This window comes from Myodes glareolus, chromosome 3 (genome assembly GCF_982192425.1).
Source record: "Myodes glareolus chromosome 3, mMyoGla1.1, whole genome shotgun sequence".
Classification (NCBI taxonomy): domain Eukaryota; kingdom Metazoa; phylum Chordata; class Mammalia; order Rodentia; family Cricetidae; genus Myodes; species Myodes glareolus.
The window spans coordinates 26,589,316-26,604,898 of NC_142028.1; the positions used below are offsets into that span (position 1 = coordinate 26,589,316).

General features: G+C 48.4%; 1 protein-coding gene across 1 annotated transcript in view; it reads right to left on the minus strand.

Moving 5' to 3' along the window:
- Ano2 (anoctamin 2) overlaps positions 1-15,583 on the minus strand; it is a 353,748-nt gene that overhangs the window by 235,588 nt on the left and 102,577 nt on the right. Inside the window, exons 5-7 of the mRNA XM_048444098.3 lie at positions 11,482-11,633; positions 9,082-9,136; positions 6,395-6,446 (exon numbers count right to left, since the gene is read on the minus strand). Coding sequence (XP_048300055.2) covers positions 6,395-6,446; positions 9,082-9,136; positions 11,482-11,633 — 259 coding nt within the window. The remainder of the gene's footprint in view (positions 1-6,394; positions 6,447-9,081; positions 9,137-11,481; positions 11,634-15,583) is intronic.

Here is a 15,583-nt window from a genome sequence, read left to right on the forward strand (position 1 = left end):
GCAGAGGACCCACACCAGGTGACTTACCCACGCCTGTAACTGACTTGAGGAGATTTGATGCCCTCTTCTGGCCTCTGTGGACACCACGCCCTCACTCTTAAGGTCAGATACTCCTGTTTTGCCTTTTTTAATACTGATTCCAACCCTCTCCAAAGAGGACAGAATCAAAGGGAAGGAGAAGGAACTAGCTGCAGTAGCTAGAATACTGTAGAGTCATTTCTGTATGTTCACGTGATAAAGACTGGAAAATAACAAAACGTGGGCTCCTTATAGATAGGCTTGGTTACCTTGGGTGCTCCTGGGGGCCAAGAAGCAGGACGTTCTGCAGTGTTCTTCACACTCCTACACGTCACTAGGTCAAGAAGCCAGGAAGAGCTCACCCCGCTACACCGTTTTCCTTCTCTTTTTCTTCAGCTAACTTTGGGGTTCCCAGCAATCACCGGGGTAGGTTGTTAACAATGCACATACCAACACTTTGGTCCTATAGATTTCAATGCACCAGTCACAAGATTTGGCAACTGGGTTTGTAACCAGGAGGACAGGTGGCTCCGATGCCACGGAAGTGCAGCTTCTGGTCCAACATATCCTGAGGTCACGTGGCAAAGAGCTAATCTAGGAGGTCAGATTTCTTCTAGTTACCCTCCCGGAATAATTGGAATCCCCCCAGCTGGCACTTCCCTTTCCTCATAACTGTCCACTCCTGCCCTCTCTGAGGTCCGTAGTGTCCTGGACCCCAGGTCCTGACTGCGGCCCTGACTCCTTTGCACACTTGTAGAATGGTGAATTTCTCCTCTGATTCCTTGTCTTATATATAAAGACCACATGGCCCCTTGGAATTACAGATTCTAATACACATCAGAGATAGATGGGAGTTTCAGCAACACCACAAAATTCCCATTGTCTGAGGGGGCAGAGACAGGCCAGGGAGGGGATGCAACTTGGTCCAAATTTCTCCACTTGTTCATCCCAGAACTGGAGACACCACTATTCCATCCGTGCTAGGTACGTACCTACCATGCAGTTCCCCTTCTCGATACACCTCGGCCCTGCCCCCATCTGACAGAAGTAGACCAACATAGTCTGTGGTTTCCTCTGTGTCTCATCCCTCAGAGGTTTAAACTCCTGGCCTTCTGTCTCGTCACCTGCACAAGGACACTCCTCTGTGACCTTATCGGTCTAGAGAGGTTGATAACTCTGCCCCTGTGGGTTACAGAAAGCTGCATCATTCCTGGAACTTTACAGTTTCCTCCCTGGACTTCTGTGAATGGTGGCTAAATGCCTGCCCTGATGGTCCTGGTTGTGTCTCTCCTGCTGCCAGACGGCCCCACGCTTACTAGTCACCCCCTCCTCCTGAAGTCCCTCTCTGTTGTCTCATTTCAAACACCCCCCTCTCCAGTACCTTTATTTATTTACTTTTCCACTTAAATGCAGGCCCCTGCGGGGTGAGTCCATTTTGTTTATTGACTTATTTTCCTTCTCCCTTCACTAGAATGTCAACACCCCGCAGAGAAGAATTTGTTTCTGTTTAATTTACTACTCTATTTTCCAGCTCTGGAGTCTGAAAGTAGGTGCTCAAACAGTTTGCAAATGAATGCAAGGGTCATCTTCCAAGTCGTCTGGGAAACCTTTCCTGATAACGTCCACTGTCAATTGATTGACTTATAGATCGCTAGAGAAGAACCAAGAAAGCTGCCTCTAACTCTGGCCCTAAATCCCCACCCCCAGTGTGCTAGTCAGTAACTATATTATGAAACTAGGTAACACTGGTTGGTAACACTGCTTCTCATGGGGTCTAATGGACGGAAAGAGCTAAAGACATGAAAGTGCTTTGAAAAACGTCCAGCTATTCACATAAATTTGGGCTATAATAAATGCCTTATTGGTTCAGAGATCTCCTACCTGCTTAGCTCCCAGCACAGAACACCCAGAAGCAAGGATAACTATCTATAAACAGCTAATGCAGAGCTCATAAAACCCACTCCCCTTGATGATGCGTGCTTTATCCACAGCAGGATCCTGGCAGCGGCCCCTCCTTCAATTTCTCTTTACCAGAATTGTAAGGAGCTTGCTTGCCTATCTCCCAAAGGCACAGGAAAACGGCCACAGTAAAGTGTGGGGGCAGAATGGGGGCAGATCACAGGTCAAGAATTCAAGAACTGAGCCCAATGATGCTTTGCTAATCCACGAGGAAACACACACACACACTCACACACATACGCACACTCACACATACATACTCTCACACACTCATACATATTCTCTTACACTCACATTCATACATACTCAAACTCTCCTATACACACACACACACTCACACATTCACACTCTCACATACATATTCTCACACACTCGTACATACTCACAAACACTCTCTCCCCTACACACACACCCACACATACATACTCACACTCTCTCTCCTACACACACATGCACACACACACTCACACATACATACTCACACTCTCTCCTACACACATACACACACACGCATGCACACACACACACACACACACACACACACACACACACTCATACACACACAGAGATGTACTCTTCCCCATCAGTGGCCATCCAGAAGACCTGGCGCACGCTCTCATCTAGAGACGGCCTGCTGGCGTCTGTGTACATCACCTGCACACATCCCAGTCTTCTGATCACGGAAAACCCGCAGGCCCATCGTGCTTGGGACTTAGATGGGAGAACAAACAGCACAGTAAGACAGTAAGGGCTTAGGGATCGGTTTGGAAAGATTTCTACCCAGAAGGATGTGACTACTGACAGGGACAGCCACGAGACTGAGCCGAGCTCCTGAGAACACAACCACAGGAAGTCAAGAGCCTTCTGCCGTGGATCTTCATATTCTGGTTTTGTTCTCCTAGTTTTGACATTCAATTTTAATTTGTGTTTTCTCCTGGTTCTTATTTTTTAATTTATTATTTATATTAGGCTTGTTTTATTGTTTCCCTTGTAAGCCACTTCAGAAATGTTGTGGAACAAGGCGGAAATATAAAGAAATTGCTACATGCGGCTTATAAAATAGGCTGGCGCTTTCCAAAACCCGGCATCGATTAAAATGTATTGTCTACAAAGAACAAGGGTGACGATACTGAGCAGGAGGGCTGCTGAACCGCTGTTATCTTCACAGCCACTTCCGGAAGTACAAGGAGAAAGAGACCAAAGCATTGTACACGGGTCACAAGTGTAATGACTGTACAGAAGGCCAGACCCAAGGCCAAGGTCCAGGTCGGGGAGGGGCATGCCTACACTGCCAATACAGTCCTGCTTTCTCTTTTTCTCTTCCATTTATGGGACAGCAATTATCTGGAGAAATCTCAGTGACTTCTACCCATTTGTGCTTTTCCTTCACCTCTTCAGAAACTGGAGAGATGGGCCAGAAAATCTAAATACATCTCCTGTTCAAAGGTCACATTATCTCAAAGCACCACAGTGTATTCTTCACGGTGTCTAACCCTATGATGGTCTTCGCTGTTTCTGATCTACCAAGGGAGATTAATATGTTGATCAAAGGGCTCCAAAGGCCTGAGTTTGTGCCAGGCAGAAGCCAAGTCACTTGAGGACAGCCTTGCAAGTCCTCCTCTGCTGAGAAGCACAGTTCAGCCATCCTTCTTTATAAAGGGAAGATGTCAGCAACTACTGTGCAGTGAACTGGCTCTCAGACTCACCCTGGCTCCACCACGGGCTCAGAGCACTTCAGAGGGAGGAGGAATGGGATCAGAGCCAGGGCTGCCTGTGTTGATAAACCTTGCCAGAAGATCAGCATGCAGAGCTAAACCACCGGAGGCCAGGCAGTGGTGGCGCACACCTTTAATCCCAGGACTCGGAGACAGAGGCAGACAAATCTCTGTTAGTTCAAGGCCACCCTGAGTTCCACGAAATTTATCCAGTCTAAAAGAGAAACAGAGTTCTCATAAAGGTGATTCCAGCACTTGGGATCCCACGCCTTTAATCCCAGCACTAGGGAGGCGGAAACAGGAGTGATATTGCTGGGTGGAGAGAGGACTATAAGGCGGGAGGAGACAGGAGCTCAGTGCAATCCGAGGCAGCAGTTTGCATCAGTCAGTCTGAGGAACAGTCTAAGGAGGCAGAAGGAAGGCAGGATCGCCCCTTTGATCTGAGCATCGGTACAGGTAAGAACTCTCTAGAGACTGGCCGCCCTGCTTCTCTAATCTCTCAGCTTTCACCTCTATAACTGACTCTGGATTTTTATTATTAAGACCAATTAGAATTCGCGCTTACAGCAGCCAAGTTCTAGATCCACTTAAAACAACTCTAACTCAACATGTGGCCCTGGACAAGTCCTCTGTGTTCCCTGTAATTGCAACTTGTAATTGCAAACTGTGATTCGTAATTGGTGATAATTCCTAGCTTGCCACTGTCTCCGGGAGCCCCGAAACCAATGCTGGATAATTTCTGTTGGCACTGAGAAGCCGGTCTGTAGGGTAATTGTTTCCTGCTTGGTGCCCTGCTTCATTGTGCATGTGACAATCACAGCACCTGCTGCGTTATCTCATAATTACCTATTTACACATCTGGCTGAGTGACTACACTAGAAGCCCCTTAAGGGTAGACAATAGGTCAAGTTTGTCTTGGCATTCCTCGGCTTCTGTAGCATCATTTGACACATAGCAAGTACTCAAAGTGGATGCTTTTTGGGAGTCTTAGAGGAAAGTAAAATTTTGAACAGTACTGGACAACAACAAAATCCTAACGATGTTTGACTTTGAGACCACATGTGCATGCACGCGCGCGCACACACACACACACACACACACACACACACACACACACACAAAGTCCTAAAAGGCAAAAGAAAACAGAATCAGTTGAAGCAGGCAGCTTCCTGTGACCTTCCAATAATCCTGGGGATTATTCTTCCCCACAGTCCCAGCGTTGAAGGACTTTCCAGTTTATAAAGCAAACTCATAGCTGCCTGTTTAATCTTTAGGAAAACTCTGAAAGATCCGTTCATGATCTCCAACCCACACAAAAGAAGCTAGGTTGCAGAAAGGTTAAGTCACTGTTCATGAACACAGCCAGGAACTCGCCAGGGATCGCCATGGGACTCATAGGCTTAGCATTTGTAAAATTAATTCATTAGATAAAGTCAACTGAGTAGAATGTGCAGGGCAGAAAGCTAGGTGCATATGGGCAGAGGGCATAAGCAATGGTTTCTACACATCTCCAGGGCTCACCATCTATGGATCAAAGCCTTGAGTGGGGAGAATGAGTAAGAAGGATCCTGAGGTTAGTAGAAACTCCAAAGAAAGAGCATTATGGGAGAATCAGCGAACTGGGCTTGATCTGGGAATACATAATGATAAAATTGGGGAGATTTTCACCTCTGCCACCATATGCATCTCTGAACAATCCTTTAGCATCAGACTGCCTGCCTTGGTGTGTATATTCTGAGATGCTGAGGCTCCTGATCCAAGGGTACAGAAATACTCATGATTGAAAAACATACCACAAGGTGAATGAATTCCCCCAGTGACCATGGAGAGGATTCTGGGCTTAAGAGAAGCACATTTGGACCACACAGCCCCTTGCTGTATAGTCTTAGATTAGTCATTCACCCTCTCTTGGGCAGGAAGTAGTCTCTTCGTGTAGAGATTGAATGAGCTAGATCCACCTAAAACCACCAAACTACTTTTCCTCCTAAAAACAGTACACGAAAATTGACTGTAGGTGCTTAAAGCTACTGTATGGTGGTTAGTTTTGGCAACTTGACACAAGATAGAGTTGCCCGGGAAGAGGGGACCTCAACTGAGGCACAGCCTCCATCAGATTAGCCTGTGGGCATGTCTGTGGGAGCATTCTCTCAAGTGCTAATTGATGTAGGAGGGGGCTGAGCCCGCTGTGAGCGGAGTCATCCCTGGGTAGGTAAGCCTTGACTACAGAAGTGAAGCAACTGAAGAAGCCCTGAGCGAGACAGTGAGCAGGGTTCTTTCCCGGACTCTGCTTCAGTTCCTGCCCCCATGGTCATGCCCAGTTTCCCTCTCCCTGCCCTAGTTGGTCACGGTGTTTATCACAGCAACCAAGAACAAACCAGGACATAGGACAAGAGAACTGCAGTTGAATGATCCAGATAAAGTGAGAGATGAACACAGTACTAGAAAGAGGAGAGAAACTTCAACCTCCCACCATGAGCTAGAGGTCTGGGAGAGGTTTCCACAGCTGGGGAGCACCCAAGACATGCCATGGAGTAGGCGCCTACCCTCCACAGCCCTGACTGGCTGCTCAGTCTAAGCTGAAGCAGCCCTGCTTGTGGGACATGGGTCTGCTGCTCTCCCTGTTGCCCACCAAGGAAGGCGTTGACAGGGCCGCCCCCAGCCCCTCACCGCCTCATGGACCACCACACTGGAGGGCTCCTTACCCATCGTGTTGTTGGCTCGAGAACAGGCTGTGCGCTTCAGGATCTCATGTACCTAAAAGGGAAGGACAGCGGGGCTGTGAACGCCTGAACCATGTGCGTCACCACCGTGTGAGGCAGGCCGGCTGGGACAAACACACAGGCCTCATTTGGAGGGAGGGGATGTAAAGCATGTGCGGAGCTCATGGCCTACTTGTCAAACCCATTCAGGCTTGAGTATTTTGAGAAAGTAAAGAATTTACCCCCCCCCCACACACACACACACACACCCTCATTCCTTCCCACCCTGGAAAAAAATGAATCAATAAAAGGCTATAAATTGGCTGCAGTGACAGAAGGGAAGGAAAACAGAGGCAGCCTACGACACACAGCCCTCTTGAGGGCCATGGTGGAAGTGTCTGTGTTTGTCTCCCAGACAAACCCCTCTTCTTTTGTGTGGGGACCTCAGGGAACCCTTACAAGACCTGCTTCCTCCACCAGTCAGAGGCAGGCACATGCTAACTAGGAGAGCCCAAGAGAATGCTGGGAAAGCACAGGACGTGCAGTGAGACACAGAGGGGCTTGATTCCACATCACCAGTTCTGTTCCTCCGCTAGGGCCACCCTGACAGAGGCCTGAGAAGCCTCTGGAAGACCTTGAACTTGGCAGTGCTTGATGCGGGAGAGCACGACCTAGCCTAGCCTTCTCATTTGCCCAAGCTGTTCCTGAGTTCTCACCCTGCCTGGTCAACAGCAGCATCCTCCTACAGAAGAAGTGTGCAGTCTGTGGGGCACCTGTTCTGCTGAGGCTCAAGTCTCACAATTCTAAAAGCTCTAGAGAACTCCTGCACCATCAGGCTTTCTGGGCAGTCTCTCTCTCTCACACACACGGAGGGTGCTCCTTGCTGAGAAGTCACTCTCAGATGTGACTCAATGGAGGCCATCTAATGGCTTCCTGATGGGTCCCAAACCTCAGCCAGGCTAAGCAAGGGTATCCTATCTGAAAGGAGGGAGCAGACAACTGGGCCAACCAAGAAGCGGGGTAGGAAAACAGAAAACAGTCACAGGGGCATGCAGATGAGATATCACTCAAAAGGCCAGGATGGTCAGGAGGAAACTCAAGGCTCTTTTTTGTCCTTCTCATACTTTGGAGTAGACTGAGAAAAAGGCAGAGCATAGAAAAGGAAGTTTCTAGAAGAAGGATGAGTGAGAGATGTGCTTCCCCATCATTATTCACACTCCTGCATTCTGGCCACAGACCTAGAAGGAGTGGTAAATAAATAGCTTCCAGCAGAATGGGGCTCGAGAGTGCTTAATCCTGTTTCTAATACAGCAGTAATTCAATAGCAATAATAATTGGGAACAGCATTTATAAGGCATTGTACTATTTTACGAGCACTTTGTGGAGATCAGTTCATCTCCACACCCTGTAACTCCCCCCACAGTGTGGGAGCCAAGCCATGTTGAGAATTCATTGACTCATAATAGCGTCAAAGAAAATAGGAAGTTCACGCCCCTTTCCATAAAAAGGGAAAACAAACCATATGCCCATTTTTAATCCTTCCTAAAATATGGCATAAAGGGACCAGAGATATTTTCTTATGCATCTTAAAAGCAAGAATAAAGGTCATTTGTTTGTGTGTCTTGAAAATACTTAGTAATTTTGTCTGCTCCCTGACCCTTCTTAGCATCCAGAGCATCCAGGTGGCAAGAAGGTCTTCTAACTCTCTCTCTCTCTCTTACTTACTCAGCACTGGAAATGTAAGGTCTTTCCTAAGGAGTATTATTCTGCACTTCCCACATGGCGGTAAGTCCTGGTCCCTCTCGCCTTCCTCTGCCAACTGGCTATCTGTGTGCTCTCAGGAATGGTAGAGAATTAACTGATGGGTAAATGGAGATACTATGTGACTGGAGATGGAGCCGCAAGAACAGAGGCCAGACCCAGATGTTTACTAGAATTGAACATCGAGCACAGATAAAATCTTTGGTATGAAGGAAAGAAAGGAGAGATTAGGGAAAGGGGAGGAGAAAAGGAAGAAAGGAAGAAAGAGAGACAAACAGAGGAAGGGAGGGAAGAAGGGAGGAAAGGAAGGAAGGAGGGAAGGTTATAATCAGGAATATTGGCTCTGTTTTATTATAGGGCAAACTGGCTAATTAACATTTCTTGTGAAATAAAATCACATGAGTCCTTGTCATGGGGCTTAAAGGAGAAAAAGTTTATAAAAGTCACACTACCCCAGCAATCAGGACTACTTCTAGTCCTATTCTAGTCATAGGTAGATAGATAGATAGACAGACAGACAGAGACAGATAGTCAGAGATAGAAAGCTATATATATAGTATCTATATAAATATAGACACTAATAATCTATATGATTTTTTTTCTAATGTATTGCCTCTCAGAGCCTCAGTTTCTTTTGCTGTAAGCCAAGAGGGTCATCTTAACTGGTTTCCAGTTCTACGATCTCTGACGGCTTCTGATCCCACAATACTAAGGTCTGCCTGGAGCAGTCATAAACCGCAACACCCCTCTCAAACCTTAGTAGGTGAATTGTTTGCTCTTTCTTGTACTACTGATATGGCCTTACAGTTGCTGGGCAACTCCGGACCAATAACAATGAGAGATAGCAGGGAGGGAAAGGAAATGCCCTGCTAACCGCATACCCAGCGTTTCCCCAAAGCCCTTACTAACCCAGCACACCCTTTACTTACAATGCGACTCCGCGTAGCATTATCAAAGAAGGTGTCCTTCTCCTGGATGTTGTACCTAGAGAATCCAAGAAAAAAAAGGTGAGCTTATGTCACTACCCTGCCCTGACACCACTGTCCCCACAGCCCAGGGCAAACTTCCTACAACACGGCAGGACATAAAAGCCCTCACACACTCAGACACACAACACGGATGATTGTTTGGACCCAGGAATTCTGTAAACTCATTGTAGGAATTATTCATAATGAAAATAAATGAGCAGAAGGAAAATATTATAAAAATGTCCAGTACAAAGTTTTTCAACTTCAAAATTGATGTGAAAGATTGCCATGAAGGCATTGAAAACTATAACTATGAAAAGTTTGTAAATAGAAAGCCTGTGATATAAGATATTACGCCATAAGTTTTCAAAATTAAAGAGGGTGGGAACTATACCCATGCCTGGACAAAGACAGTGAAAATGAAATTTTAAAAATGAGCTTAGCTTAAGGGTATTTCAAAATTCCGTTTTGTGGTCTCACTCTTTCATGAGTAGATACCAAACTCAATTATGAAAGGCCTGTGAGTTTTCATACATTGAACAACAGCAATAGCAGAAGCACCTGTGAATCCAGACACTTGAAAGACAGGCAGGGGGACCTAGGATTCTGGGGCAGCCCGGGTTTCATAGCTAAAATCTGTCTCAGAATAGCAAACAATAATACAAAGCCTCACAACACCAATGTCCTCGCTGAGGACACAGACTATACAGCCCTCTCCTTATTCTCCTGGGAGTTACCAGCCACATGTGCCACAGTGACTGAAGTCAAGGCAAGCATGATGCTGTGTAGCCTGCAGCTATGCAAGGTCAAAGACAGAGACCGGCTTCTGCTTGAGAAGAATAAAATTTTCCAGAAAGAAAGAAGCCTGGTTAGTAACTGGCCTTAAAGGAGAGCAGAAGTGAAACAAAGGGCGATGTGTGGGAGAGAGCTGACCAGAGCGCAGCACCCACATGAATGAAAGCCGAGGGGAAGAGCATGTGGAAGAAGCTGGAGACAGAACAAACAGCAGGTTCCGCAGCTGTGGACACTGTGTGGTACACTGATCTGTCAATCAAATTGTAAAATAAGGGCATGACTGTCACAGAGATAACCGTCACATTCTCGTCGGATTTGAGAGGGACTCTATGCCTGGTATTGTGACCTAGATAAAAACACATGGCAAGAAGGCCTTGGGCCCTAGGGGGAACCTGGCACTGTCTCTTTGCTAAGTAGACATGTTGACAAACCATCTTCCAAATACTTGTTGATATACAAGACTAAAGGCATTTGCAGTTTTGGTCAGAAAAGCTGCTTCTTTCAGTAAGTGGAAGCTAATGTGGAGACTCCTAACTGGTCAAAAAAAAAAGGGTTGAACATAAGCGACTGTGAACTGCTCACCGCTACACAGAACATCTTATCAGTCACTCCGAGGCTCAGAGACCACTGCAGAAGAGGAGGAAACGATGCAGGAACTAGAGGAGGGTCGGAGGAATAATCCCATGGGCATGACACGGTCATTTACTACACTTGTGAAACACAAGACTGGGCCCCTCAACATTCCATCACAGATGGGGGAGGGGCTTTAGAAGTCTCACCCTTCTTGAGGAGTCATTAGCAGTTAAGGGTATGGACTTGCTGTGAAGCAGCATAGGCCTATTCATAGACTTCTTATCAGTCACAGAGAGGTAGTGGGGGCGTTCTCTCATGAACACAGAAACACTGCTCCTGAAAGCAAGGTTCTTTCTGTCTCCTTGGACCTCTGTGTCCCTTCATGGCCTTATTCACTCAATCCCATCACCCCGGATTCCTCAGGTTTTCACCTGAGCTCCTAGTGCATCTTTCATTTCCCACTTATTTACCACAGTCACCCCTTCTAGAAGTTTCCCAAATGGCCATTCCCATAGAGAGATTTTTATTCACACTTCCTAGGTTAGGATAGCATTTCAACAGAATCAAGGAAGGCATGAGTAGACAATGGGGACACACAAATCCAGAACCTTCCTTCACCTTCCCTTGGTTTCATCATACATGGTTAAAATCTAATCAGAGAAGTTTGACAGAGGGGCTTCCCCACAGGAGGTGAGCACTTCCTTCTCACAGAGCTCCGCAGTGCACCAGGCTGTTCCCTGGCTCTCCATTCACTCTGTCCAGTGGCCAAGAAGCAGATAGATGTCCCTGGATGCATGTCCAGGGCTGCTTGGAGTAACTTCACAAGGCAAGGACAGTCACAGGCATGGCAACTGTTCTCCCAGGACAGCTGCTTCCTTCACCTGGCCCTCGGGTCCCAGGGCTATCATGTCCTCAAGGCTCAGGCACGAAATGGTACTGGTGGTCCTTCCCCATCCCCTCTCACGTGCCTGCCTGAGTTCCTTCCATACTCACAGGTACATCTTCTCCCTGGAGAAGGGGTAGGAGAGGTTTTTCATCCTGTTGTTGCTGTGTTCGGGAACCCTGGGCTGCAGGGGGGAGCTGAGCGCCTGCAGGACGGCACTGAACTTCTTCGCGATGCTGCCTCCTGCTTTGATCTCGTACATCTACAAGCAAGAAGTCACAGGTCTAAAACATATGTCACCTGCAACATGTGAAGAAGAGCAAGGGGCATAGGTCCCTGGGGGGAAATACGCTGGGCAAGAGGGCAGGAGAAATCAGCAGGGTGCTGCCGTTGTCTTTGCTTTTCAAAAGCCCCTCTGGGTCACATATACTGTGGTGGTGACCAGTGCAAAGAAACATGCAGATTCCAAACTTTCTCTAAGAAAGTCACAACATCTTTGAGAAACCACAGGCCCACCACCAGACAATTGCCACACCTCCACTAGATAAATGCATATAGAATTTGAGTACGGAGACCCTCGAGAGGGTTCCCGCAACACCTCCGCACCAACCAGGATCCACCAGAGGCACCAGGCGGTTGGGAACTATTATGATCTCTTTGTGAGAAGGAGACATGGTTCTGCCCAGTGCCCTGACAGACTAAGTGGGACAAGGGCACCCATGTGCAGGCTTGGGGAAATCCTGGGGTGAGAAGAAAACACAAGCCTACCCAGCACCTTGCGGGCGTCTGGCCAACACTCTTATGGTGAGCAAATGCCTGGTTTTGTGTGGGAGAGAGACAGAATGTGTCGTGTCCTGTGGACAGCGGCATATCTGAAGAGGCAAAAGAGATGAGGGGCAGGATGAGGTGAGTGACTGATTGCCATCCAGGGCCTTGATGATGTCTAGGCTGCTGTTGCGGCCCAGGTCTGGGTTCATGGTTCTGATGCAACTGCAGTCTCTGTTGATGTCTGGCTCCTAATGCTACCAAAGGCCTGGAGAAACAGGCTCTAAAGAGTGGGCCCCGCCCCTGGCTCTCTGCAACTCTAGAGAGAACTGGTCCTGGCCCTCACCAACTGAAGGTCACTCAGGAAATAGGATCCTGCACTTCAGCTGGGCAACACAATAGAGCTAATCCTGCTTGCAGGGGCATGGGCAAGCTGTCCCTGAGGGCACGAGAATGGGAGAACAGGTCACAGTCCTCTCAGATGGCGTGTGGGGGCATGGATGAGAGAAAAATGCCCTCCTCCCCTCACCCCCTGCCACTTGCAGCAGGTGAGGCACCTGACCCACCCCCCCACACACACCAGCTGCAGCGCTCAGGAGAACAGGCCCTGTGCCTCACCTGGGCAGCCCAGTAAGGCTGACCCTGTAGACAGGAACATGAGTGAGACAGCCCTAAGGGCATGAGAGGGGCCAAGCTGGTACTGTCTCTCTCATCCACAGTGTAGTGATAGAAGTGAGGGAGAGATGCCCCCTCCCTGGGCCCCTACCGCCTCCAGCTGGTGAGGGAGCTGACCTTCCTCTTTATCAACCACAACACTTGGGAAAGCAGGTGGGCCTTACACTTGTCTAGGCAGCAGTATGGAGTCGACCCCATTTAAGGGGGGCACAGGGGAGTCAGCAATGAGACCCTGAGAGGTCTGGCCCCACCCCTCACCTGTCATACAGCAGCATGGGCAGAGAAAAGATGCTCTAGTCTCCCCAGGACTGAGGAGGGTGGAGAAGCTGGGCCTGACGTCATCAGAGTGGGAAAGCTGCCCCTGCCCGTCAGGAGCTGTAGCACCCGGGAGAGCAGGCCCTGCACCTCGCCTGAGCAGCACAGTAGAGGAAGTCCTGTTGTCAGAGGTGTGGCTGGGCCAGCCCTGAAGCTGCGAACATGGGAGAGCTGCCCCACGGCTCATCTGTCACATCATGGGTGGGCGGGGAGCAATGTCAGCCCTCACCCCTCACCTTTCGCTGCCTGCAACAGACGAGGGAGCTGCTGCTCCCCCTTCCCAGCTGCAGGACTAGGGAAAATGGGTCCTACACCTTACCTGAACAGCACAATAGAACTGAGCCCATTGGCGGAGGCAGAGGCTCAGACGAGATGGCCCTGAGTGTGTGAATGGGACAACTGGTCATGCCACCCTCATCTGCCCACTGTAGGGGTGAGGGCAAGAAAAAGATGTCCTCTGCCCCTTATCCCTGACACCTGTGGTGGGCAAGGGAACTGACCCCCTCCTCACCAGCTATAGCATGCAGAAAAGTGGGCCCTGGACAGCACAACAAAGCTGACCCTGTTGACAGGTGAAGCACCCCAGAACGTGAGCACGGGAAGATTTGGCCCCTCCCCTCGTTTGCCATATGGTGTTGTGGGCTAGGGACAGATGCGCCCCCCACCTCCACCCCACGTCATACCCCACCCCAGCCTCGCCACCTGTGACAGATGGGAGAACTGGCCCTAAGGTCATAAGAGCGGGAGGACTGTCCTTGCCCCTCACCAACTGCAGCGCCGGGTAGAGTGGTCCCTGCACCTCACCTGGGCAGCACAGTAGAGCTGGCCTCCATGGTCCAGCTGTGGGAGAACCAACCCTGAGGGCGGGAAAGCAGGAGAACTGGCCATTGCTGCAAGGGGTGAACTAACCCAGGCAATGCTGGAGAGCTCGCCCTGGTGGTGAGGACTGGAGAGAGCTGGCTGGCTGCAACGACCCAGACCCACACCAGGGCTATGAGCCGGCCCACTCCAGCAGCCACCCCATCTGGGATCTGCTGGAGCATGTGAAGGGGCCAGTTCTATAGACGGAAAGCAGCAGGATTTCCACAACACAGGGCAACAACAGGATATCCAAAAAGAGCCCCAGTGAGGGCCCAGCATCAATAGTGTAGCAGAAACCAAAGGCCTCCAACCAGACCCGTGACTTTGCAATGCGCACTTGCAAGTAAAGATGTATGAACAAAAGGGTTTACTGTGTGACTCGCTGTGTAACACTACAGCGTCCATGACGAGATTTTTCTCCCCCTTTTCTTTCTTTTTTTCTCGTAAATTTATTTTAGTGGGGGGGGGGTGCTGCAAGGGCAGAGGGTGGACACAAAGGGACAGAGGAATGGATAGGATCAAGAAGCATGGTGTGAAAGACACAATGAATACATAAAAAGAAAGTTAAAAAGAATTTAAAGTCAAATAATAACACAAAAATAACCTGAAATAAATTGAAGCAAAAATTTTGTTTAAAGGGACCTCAATTTTGTTATCTTTGCCTCTTTTCATAGCTTCAATTTAATTGACAAATTTTTATAGAGATTGATGTTCCCACAAAATTACAACAAAAACATACTTTTAATGAAGAAAACATATTTTTTAAAAAAGAATTTATGGGCGGTGGTGGCACACGCCTTTAATCCCAGCACTCAGGAGGCAGAGGCAGGTGGATCTCTGTGAGTTGGAGGTCAGCCTGGTCTACAAGACCTAGTTCCTGGACAGGCACCAAAGCTACAGAGAAACCTTGTCTCAAAAAAAAAAACCAATAAATAAATAAATAAGAATTTTTGTATGAAAAGCAGCAGGTGCTCGACAACAGCCCAACTCGATATTGTTAAGAAGCTAAAAGACGATTGCTGATAACGCCCTGATGGCTGGCCAGAGAGCTCAGGGATCCTGCTGGCTCTGCCTCCTCCGCACTGAGATCACGAGTGCATGTCACCACATTACCCTTTCTCCACAGATGCCAAGGACTGAACTCTGGTTCTTGGGCTTGCTTGATAAACACTTTACCAACTGAGTTACCTTTGCAGCCTCCAAATAGTAAACATTCAATGAGCTCTGTTCTGAGTGAGGCATAGACATTCTATCATGGTGATGAGGGTCATTGATAGTTATAGTTCACATGGTGTGTGTGTGTGTGTGTGTGTGTGTGTGTGTGTGTGTGTGTGTGTGTTTTATGTTGCAGAGACCACTTGTGTCTACATTACAGTTTTGACTTTTATTTATTTATTTTTCTTTTATGGGTGTTTTGCCTGTATGTATGTCTGTGAACCATGTGGCTGCCCGGGGCCCACTGAGGCCACAAGAAGGCATCAGAATTCCTGCAAATGAAGGTTGTACGTGTGGTACCAGGGATTGAACCCTGGTCCTCGGGAAGAACAGATAGTGCTCTTAACCTTTACGCCGTCTCCCCGGTGCCCATTACAGCCT